At 34.9% G+C, this 10,069-nt stretch overlaps 1 protein-coding gene across 1 annotated transcript; it reads right to left on the minus strand.

The window, feature by feature from the left end:
- Nucleotides 1-2,019: 2,019 nt before the first annotated feature.
- On the minus strand, nt 2,020-7,015 carry LOC108454304 (cytochrome c oxidase subunit 6b-2). Its single transcript, XM_017752722.2, has 4 exons — nt 6,865-7,015; nt 3,350-3,438; nt 3,185-3,263; nt 2,020-2,252 (listed from the first exon to the last, which is right to left on the minus strand). Exons 1-4 carry the CDS (start codon nt 6,874-6,876, stop codon nt 2,199-2,201), a joined length of 234 nt encoding a protein of 77 aa, XP_017608211.1. The 5' UTR covers nt 6,877-7,015; the 3' UTR covers nt 2,020-2,198.
- Between the last annotated feature and the right edge of the window lie 3,054 nt (nt 7,016-10,069).

Raw genomic sequence — 10,069 nt, forward strand, 5'->3', positions numbered from 1 at the left:
TCACATAATAATTAGTAATATATTGATAAATTATTTTTCTAATGTCAGTCTAATAATACAGTTAATAACAAATAATATTCTTGTGAGTTTAATTTTTTCAAACTCATATTTTTATATTATTATTAAAGTTTCGTTTAAAAAAAAGTCATCATTGTAGCTATATCCGCTTAAAAAACAATACAACAAACACCAATATAAACTTAAACGGGATTCAAAGAATTGCTCAAAACCATGCCAAGTGTAATTGCCTATTTACTTCGGCAATCGCCCTTATGCCTGTCGATTAAAACCTTCAATTTCCTTCAAGGGCGTTGCAAAGGGAAAGCAGGACCGGAGCCCCTTAACAAAGTCATTTTTAGACAATATTTTTACCTTTGTACTTCAAAATTTTATCGCCTCTAATACTAAAGTCCTAGCTTCTACCCTAATTCCATTCTGTACTGCCTTGGAAATTTCACATTCAAGTCTGGGGTGGTCCCGTACGTGTTTCTTGTCGTGGATTACAGAGAACAGGAGTGGCATCAAGTCCACTCCCCATCCCTTAGTTTGTCCTTGGTTAGGATCCTACTTAAAATTGCCATTAATGTGATTTAGAAATCTTTAGCTATGGCAACCATACCAAACCAACCTACCTGTCTCAACCTACTTGCATGCCAGACTTTTGCTAATAAGAATTTGTTCCCAGGAAATTTCCACGAAAGCCGTCCATCTCTCTGGCACATGAACTGAGATGCCAGTCGTCTTATCTGCATGATCTTCCTCCAGCTCCAAACTCATTACTTTTACTAGGGACTAAAATGGTAAAATAAAATACACATTCACAAAGAGATTTACATAAACTGTGCTTCAAATTTAGCTCAATTGTTGCTGCTGCCGCGAAAACCCTTTTTGTTGTGCTATTTCACCTGTACATTTATAGAGATGGCAACAGGGCAAAACGGGTAAGAATTTTGCCCACCCCAACCCCAAACCTATCCCAGAATTATATACCCAGCCCCCGACCCCACCCCGATATTGAGAGAAAAAATCCACCCCAACCCAAAATTTTATGAAAAAATTGACCCCGGACTTATTTTATTGCATCAAACAAATTTTGTAATTATAAAATAATTAAATCAATTAGTTTGATATACTATTTTTTTAAATTATAAAATAGTTAGTTTGATGCACCATTTATAATTACAAGTATGTTTGAACTCTATTGCGGACTTTTTTTTAACCATCAACCAACACAAAATATATGAGGTTCAACAGAACATCACTGGCAAGTATAAAAAGAAAATGTAAATTGCATATTATTTACAAATATTAGAACCTGACTTTTTGCCTCTTCTAAACATTTTTTTCAGTAATCAAATGAGGAAAATTTTATAGGAAAACACATACATCATCCAAGCTTTGGTAGACGAAGAGTTGCAGAAATTTATAGAAACAAGAGAAACCCAAAAACCACACCTCAAATAACACTAAAATTATCAACCCATTGTGATCAGTAAACAAAATTAATATACCATGAAGACAAATGGACATAACACATAAAATAATTAAAAGTCGCAGTTAACGGGTTAAGAGAGTTTTCATTGAGGGGATAAATTGTAATTAAAAATAGCAATAGGGGTAATTTGGCAAATATCCTGGGGCAAGGCGGGGCAGATTTATCCTAAACCCAACCCTGACCCGACTAGTTTTTAAATGTAACCTGACCCTAACCCAATTTAAGTAAAAACAAACAAACCCACCCTATGGATCAGGTCAGATCGGAAACAGTCGGTTTCAGTATTTTTTGCCATCCCTATACATGTACAATGCAAAAACCTCAAGTCTCAAATGAGCATCCGAATAAACAACCTCAAGCATGTATTTGATTCTGGTTCAAAGAACAAAAGCTCAAAAGAGATTGGTTAAAATAATGTTCAACCTTGACACTGCTTTTGGACCTGACAATGCTCTGAAACAATCGGCTAAATTTGCAGGTTCACGATTTAAGACATCGGGAAAACATCAAAGGTCATACTCCAGTTTTTGACAGACTAATCCACTATAGTGCATTAATGCTCGATAAATCCAATAAATCTCCATTTGTAGCTTATTAATTCAAAGAATTCTAGGATAGACATTGAAACTAGCCAAATATAAGATCAAGAGAAGAATATGAACTCCCCATGCCAGAGAAGGGTCACCTTATTTTCAATGTGCAATCACAAAGGACCTGGGAAAGTACCATTCTTCCTCTGCTCATTCCACCTCTCAACCTACAACATTTTGGGCAATATAAAATATTAAAATACAAAAAACAAGTTAAATATAATTGCCAAACTTGTTCATTTTCTGTTTCCTTTACAAGTAGCTGCTCATACAAGCAACTAGAGAAAATGAACAAAACATTTTAGAACATGTAGAATGTAAATAGTGAAGACTGGGATGGTTATTCTGTTATTCATTGATCAACCAGCCAACCAATAGCAGGGAACATGTGAAATAATACATTACAGCACAATGACTAGTGAAGTAAATAAAATCCCAATAATTAAAAAAGCATTCACCACTTACCAATATACCTGGTTTCAAAATATCCTAAACATAATCTACATATATTCACATATTAGTTTCATCATATTATCCGCCCGTCTACGCATCTAAAGAACACTAATATAGGAAGATTCATGACTACAAAAACCATTCAATGACAATCTAATTCTTAGTAGGTATTTCCTCTTTTTTGTTTTTAATTATTATCACAGCACTATTAATCATGATCCTATCAACACATCACATAGTACAATTAAATATTGTAGTATACTACTATGATATGATACTTCTGCTGATTCAGTAGGCAAATATACCAGCACAAAAGTCTATAGTAGAATCAACTAAACACTATAGAAGTTTGGTGAGAAAAACAAGAACCTGGAACTTGCTTATGCCCTTGAATATTGGAGGATAATTCATATTTACAACTATTAAGCTGTGTATGAATCAGTTGGTATCTAAAACCACAAATTATGCCACAAGCTTTATCAATGATGACCTAAGCTTGTGAACAACAGAAATTGGTACTAGAAAGTCAGAAAACAAGCACACAATGATAAAGTTCATATGATAAAGCCTACATTCTCTACAACAGGATGAAATCTAGCGCAGTTATGATTTAAAAAATTAAACAAAAAGAAAAAGGTATACTAACCCATTCACCAGGACAAAGAGAACGATAGTATTTGGCAAATCTCTCACATTCATTAGATTCTCCTTTTGCAGCCAAGCACCTGTAGTTGATTTCAAAAAATAAAAAAGAAGATTACATTTGCTAGTTTCCTAACAAGCAGAATTTGAAAATTAACAATCAATATACCTGTGGAACTCAATGTAACGGGTAAAACAATGTCTAGTTTGATTTGTTGTAGGGAAACGAAAGTCAGCTGGGGCTGTTTTCAGTGCAATCTGTGGCAATACAAGAAAAAGAGATAGTATGGAGGAAATGTGAGAACTAATAGATATAACTTGATGTGAATTTGTTTCTTGCCAGCTCAGCGAAAATTCAATCATGACAGTCCAGATTAATTTACCAAAGGAAATATAAAGAAGAATAAATACACATATCTATAAGTTCAGCATGCATGTGCGCGCACAGCCTTCCATGAGAAACAGATGAAAGAAAAGCTACTACAGTTTCATGACGCCACAGAAAGGGCATCCGAAACTTCTTAATGCAGAATCAAAGCATCTTCTGATTCATAGTTCAAAAAGAAGTTGGCGGATAACAGAAGCAGCCGCCAAAGATGTTTAAATACATTTACAACGATTTTCAAGGTTGCTTGTAATGCCCATGCCTTAAACTTGTTACAAGTCCAATTATGAGAGCATAATTGGGAGTTTGAGTAGGCTTTATCTTTTGTTGTTGAGACCTAGCTTTATGTTTTTCCTTTTTCTTTTTGGTCAAATAATCCTAGCTTTAAGTTCACTTATGTTAAAACTGAAGGTTTTTTTTTTTTTTATTTCATTCCTTCTTCTGGTTTTTTATGTGGGAAGAAAATTTTCATGACTCTCTAAGAGTCTTATTTTGGGCATCCCCTTACATTATTGGATTATATGTATAGTTTAGGTACCATCATTTTAAGTCACATTTGTTAATTTGTTAAATGGTTAGCTTCCTAATTAGACTCTGGAGTATTTGCTAAAGTCATAATTGTACTACATGTCCTAGTTCTTATTTGAACATGAGTGCTATGATTCTATAAAAGAAATCTTCATTGGAAGGTAGAACTACTTGAGAAAATTTCCAGCATTATTGCTTGGTTTGTCATTTGAGAAAATAAACCTATGGTGTGATTCCTAAGGTCAAAGCCCATATGATTTCTTATTATTACTTTCAAAAATTAAGAACCAGCTCCAAGCTACTTAACCGAAGAATGGTCATTTAACAAACTTTTGGTTTAGGACAAGAAAAGATTTCAAATTAATGTTCACAGACATGATTCAAAATTCCCACACCTAACCATCAATTGATGTTCACAAACATAATTCACAATACAATAACGGACTTAGAACAAGAAAGTTGAACAGCATCACAAATTACATAAATCATCCAAGAACCACATGAAAGTTAACTTCATTAAGTCATTAGATGAGGACACACTAAGTATTTTTATCTTCTATCAATTCAAGGTCAGAATAGAAAAGACACCAAGAAATAAGTTAAAAGTTTTAAATATATATATCTGCATGCTTAAACTTGGCATTTTGCTTTTAAAATATCCTAGTTTCTCTTTAGATAATACCTTCAATTGCACAAGTCCACAATTGCATTCCAATATTGTAGATACTTATTGTTGGCTATTCACATTTACTCCCAGAATTCGATAGAGCACTGCACCTAGGTTGGGACAGTGCAGCCTCGAGCAGTGCACCTTGAAGTTCTACACCTAGGAGAAACTCTCCCTGGAGCAAAGCAAGGTCGTAAAACTTGCTAATAGCACAGCTTGGCAAAGCTTGCTTGGCACTACTTGCCTATCAAGCCGGTAGTGGACTTTGCACGAAAAGAACTATAGCATGACATGGAACAGCTAAGCAGCATGCATCACTACATAAAGAGCAGTGGAGCTAATCCGGAAATGGGCATAGGACTCTTGGGTTTACTCCACCTTTGAGATATCCTAGAGAGTATATTTTGGAGTCACGTATGGAAATCCTTAAGATAACTCCTTAACCTTAGCGATATTTTCCTTCTCCCTTCGCATAGGTAATGCATTCCTGAATGTAGCGATATCATGTGATCAACCTTTATATCATCTACAACCTAGAATTCTCCCATGAGAAATTTTGAACTCATTGTAACCCATCAACCCATGTTTTTTACCACAGTTGTCATCTTCATAACTTCCCAATCTCTTCTGTAATTTATATTGGTGGAAATATAATCAAGGTTACAAAGATTACATATTATTAGATCATTCAATAATTAGACAAACTTTGGTCCCTCAAGAATTTCTCTGTAGCTTTCTATCTGAATCATTCCTATAGCCATGCTTTTTCACCTTTACTTGCCAAGAACTTGCTCTTTAGGATCTATTCTAAGCTTCTCTCCACCTTCTCACACAACATTGCATTGTAAGTTGGATATTTCCTCTGCTTAGACAAACAACCTTCTACAAATGTCTTTAAAGTATGTCTGAATTTATAGATCAAATGGCATAATGCTTCCTACAGTACGACCTTTGATGTCAACATGCTTCGCTCTCTATGTAAGTAAGAATACAATCTCCCTCGGTGTCTTCTTAAGTTACTTTAAACAAAATAATTCATAACTGCTATAAAGAGAAGAAAACGCATTGGTCTTTGCAACAAGATAAACTTACTCTATAACTTATCATTCATAGAAAGGCAAGGAAGGGTGACAAGAGAAACCATTGGTATAATGTGAGCAGTGACTATTAAAGTTTCCTTTCAAATTATATCCTAGTTTTAGATTAAGTTTTTGTTAGGCAAAACAAACCTCACAGTGAAACTACAATTGCGTATTCCTAGAAAATTTGACTAAATAACAAAACAAAACACATATGTACCAGTTTACCAAAGTAAAGCCTCTATACTTTTATTATACTCAAATAAATGTTTAACTATTAAATTCGCAGAGCAATCCTTAACCTTTAATTTGTAAAGACCTTAACCGTTAATTTGTAACAAATAAGCCGTTCACATAAATCAATTTTTCATCTGAAATAAAGTCTTCTTTGGGTATAAATCAGAAGGCAAAAGCTTATTTGGGTACAACAAAAGGGCTTAGAAAAATCAAAATAGTTCAAGGTTTTCTTTACTATTTTAGCCTTGTAATATACAAAAAGATTCACTAGGCTACAAAGATAAACAATCTATCCTATTATGCGAACCAACGCAGTATTCTACGCACAAATTCTTCATTTGATGTGGAGCCTAATGCAATTCTCAACAATGATGGTTGACCACTTATGACTGAGACAACTCTTAACGTATGGTACTAAACTTCTAGAACATTCCGCTTAAAAGTTATTCAAGTAACACATGTTAAACACTTTTTCCCCTAAAGCAATAAACTTTCAGATTCATATGACTTTCAAAATTTTATTATGCCCCTATTTGTTCAGCATCTGCAGGGAATGAAAAAGTCACAACTAAAACCTAGAAATGTAAAAAGAGGGTGTCATTAAAAGACCAAAGTAATTAGCCCATCTTAGGTAAAGATGAAAACAATGAACAAATTTGAGATCAATGGAGGAAATCTCTATCGGAAATTGAATCTCTATACAGATATTTCTTTGATTTTCTTTTTCATATCCGAACCTTATAAAATATTCGGGGGACGGGGGGAATGAAGAGAAAGCGAGAGGTTACCTCGCCTGCCATTTCTGATCCGGCGAATGAGCTAAGACGGTGAATCGCTGATATTTTTCCCTGACGGATTTTAAAATTGATTAGAACCGAATAGCCAACAAATACTCTCCCGGGTTCCTCCCATTACGCTCTAATTGTGCTATCAGTCCCTGCACTCATCTCACATTTTACATTTAATCCCTCTATTTTAATTTTTGGAAGGAATAAAGCAACATTTGGTCCTTAAACATATCAATTTTCTCAACTTAGCTGGAAACACGAAAATTATACATTTTTACATACCCTTTCTAACTTAAAATCATATAGTTTTGATAAAATTCTTGTCGAAAAATAATTAATTTTTATAAAATAATTAAAGTGCACTTAAAATATGAATATATTGAATTTTAGATAATTTTATAATTATTTTTGATGAATTTTGGTTATTTTTGACAGATTTGCACGAAAGGCGAAAAATGACTGGCAGACACTGCTAGAAGCACAAAATCGAGAAACAATTTGAAGTATCGCGGTGAACTAAATTTTAGCCTAAGACGGTCTAAAATTATATGTATTAATTCATAATATAATTAATTTTAATTTATATCCAATTTAATTTGGGTTAATAAATTATTATTAATTAATTATGAAAAAGTGGTCCAGTTGAACCGAATCGAGTGAACTGAACTGCCCAAGAAATGGACAGCCTAAAACCGTCCCAAGAGCTGACCCAAAGACTTGTTGCATTCAAACCCCTTCACAATTGGTGGCTTTATAGATATGCCCAAGCCAAATTTAACAAAGATGAAACCATCAACTTTGCCACATGTGTGGTCGGCCAAGGGATGGCTCTTTGGCTGCTATTTTTAGCTAATTTTAGCAGCCATCTTCAGCTATAAAAACTCCCCCTTGGCTGATCATTCAACATACCTCAAATCATTCACATCTTTTCTCTCTTCTTTCCACTTTCTCTCTTCTTTGCCATTCTAAATTCTCTTGCTGTCTTGACGATTTCCTCCCTTGGAAAAGGGGTGTTCATCATCCATTTTGGAGCAACATTGAAGCGTTTGTAGCAGCTTTGATCAACGAGGACAACAGAGAACGAAGAACGGAGCAGGCTAATCAAGCCATGGAAAAACACCAGATTTGATTCTTGTTCCCTATCTCTTTAATTTTTGTTGTTGTTATAATGAACATATCTATGAATATTTATGTTGTTGGAATGGTTAATTTAATCAATTTAGCTTGAATTTAATTCGTGTTAGGTTGATTGCATTTTGTGTTCTTAAATTGTTAAAATTGTGTTTATGTTGTTATAGGCCTTGGTAAGATGCTTGATTAAGTAAAATCATGACTAAGTTATTCTTGCATTACAATTGTTAGGTAACTAATGAATTAAGTATTTAAATAGATTGAAATTGTAATTAATAGACACAGTACTTAATCTATGCATGTTTAATCATTTAAGGTAGCTGAGGGTTAAATTAGCAACGGTATCTGACGATACAATTGTCTTGCATAGCTTGCAAGATTATTGTGATTAAACTGTTTCAAGGTAAGCATACTTTGTTACCTCACATAGTCTTTTGTATGCTTATTAAATCGAGTTAATTGTTTGAATTGACATAGGGTTATGTTTAAGAGATTATTTCAATTTAATAAGTATGTATGTGCTATAACATATTTACCTATTAAGATTTGTTTAATCGATTGAATTGACATAGAGATATATCCAAGAGATGAATGGATTTTGGTAGGTGAGTATTTTGTAACGCCCCAATTTTTGGGTTTTCTGTGTTTCTGTGATTTTTCAAATTTGTGTGTGCTCTGGTTGGTTAATATATATATTTTAGTAGGTTAATGGGCCTTTGGAAGGCTCAAACTTAAGTTAAATCCGTGGTAGTCTTCGGAATTTTAATTTTATGAATAGGTGATGCAATTGGCGTTTGGGCTTTTAAGAGTAAAGGGGTAAAAGATGACACAAAAAGGAGTGTGGTGTAGTGGCAAGGTGGCGCCACTTAGGGGACAAGGAAGTGACGCCATAGAGGAAGCAAGGGGTCCAAGGTTCAAGTCTTGGCTCTTGCAATATATTATGGTTTTCTTTTCAATAAATCTGGAAGCAAGTAGGTGCGCTTTAAAGTTTAATATGTTGGATTTATGACACAAATGAGTTGATGGCCTAGTGGTGGTGGCGTGAGTTGGCATGTGAGAGGACTTTGGTTCGAATCCCTTGGCACGCAAAGGTTGATTATTTCACTATGTTGGGACGGCAAGAGTTGGTGTTGCTTTTAAACTCTGGTGATGGAGGGATCCCACATTGGGAAGATAACATAAGAGTAGATGGAGAGCTGGCTTTAAATAGAGCAAACCATGAGAAGAGTAGGCATACCCTTCTTGGCTGATCCCTTTCGCTTTGTGACGTGTTCGTTTCGGTTGGGTGACAGCTAAGAGTGTTTGGAGCGCAGATTAACTGCAGTCTCCTAAGAGGTGTGTATTTCACATTACTCTAGCAGTAGGACGGCTATTTCAGGTCGCGATGGGCTGAAATGGGCCATGTAGTCCCAATGGGTCCATAGGCCCAAGTGAATAAGTTGTAGAATTACCGAAATACCCTTGTAAGGTAGAATTATTGAAATACCCCTGTAGGGTAGAATTATCGAAATACCCCTGTTGGGTAGAATTATCGAAATACCCTTGTAGGGTAGAAATACCGAAATACCCCTGTAGGGTAGAATTACCGAGATACCCTTGTGGGGTAGAATTAACGAGATACCCTTGTGGGGTAAAATTACCATTTTGCCTAGGGTGTTAAATGACTATTTTGCCCATCGTGCGTAAATGAATAACTTGTGTGATGATTGGGTTAGTTGGCGTGGATTTATGTTAGTTATCGTTAATTCGTAAGTTTAATGTGTTAGTGATCGATTGTAGGATTATCGCGTGAGAGATATCGTCATCAATCATCATCAACTAGGTGTGTAAACGACACTCTCCCTTAGACTGAATCGGTAAAAGCCGAAATACCGAAACGTTAGTATTTTGTGAACTCATGACGTCTGGCCGTGAGATAGTTGTTAATGAATATGGTGCATTTGGATGATTAGAGTGCAGAGTGTGCATTTTCGTGCATAACAGTATTGTTGGGCTTAATGGGCCGAAAAGAGGCCAATGGGCCAACGGGCCCATTTTGGTAAAAAGACGAGATAAGTACTTTTGATTACTTAGT

This window comes from Gossypium arboreum, chromosome 4 (genome assembly GCF_025698485.1).
Source record: "Gossypium arboreum isolate Shixiya-1 chromosome 4, ASM2569848v2, whole genome shotgun sequence".
Lineage (NCBI taxonomy): Eukaryota > Viridiplantae > Streptophyta > Magnoliopsida > Malvales > Malvaceae > Gossypium > Gossypium arboreum.

Excerpts from the sequence above, each read along its gene's own strand:
- LOC108454304 (XM_017752722.2), bottom strand. Across the intron at positions 3,264-3,349 it reads CGTTACATTGAGTTCCACAG|GTGCTTGGCTGCAAAAGGAG; the intron begins GTATATTGATTG and ends AATCAACTACAG. Across the intron at positions 2,253-3,184 it reads CTCTTTGTCCTGGTGAATGG|GTTGAGAGGTGGAATGAGCA; the intron begins GTTAGTATACCT and ends AAAATGTTGTAG.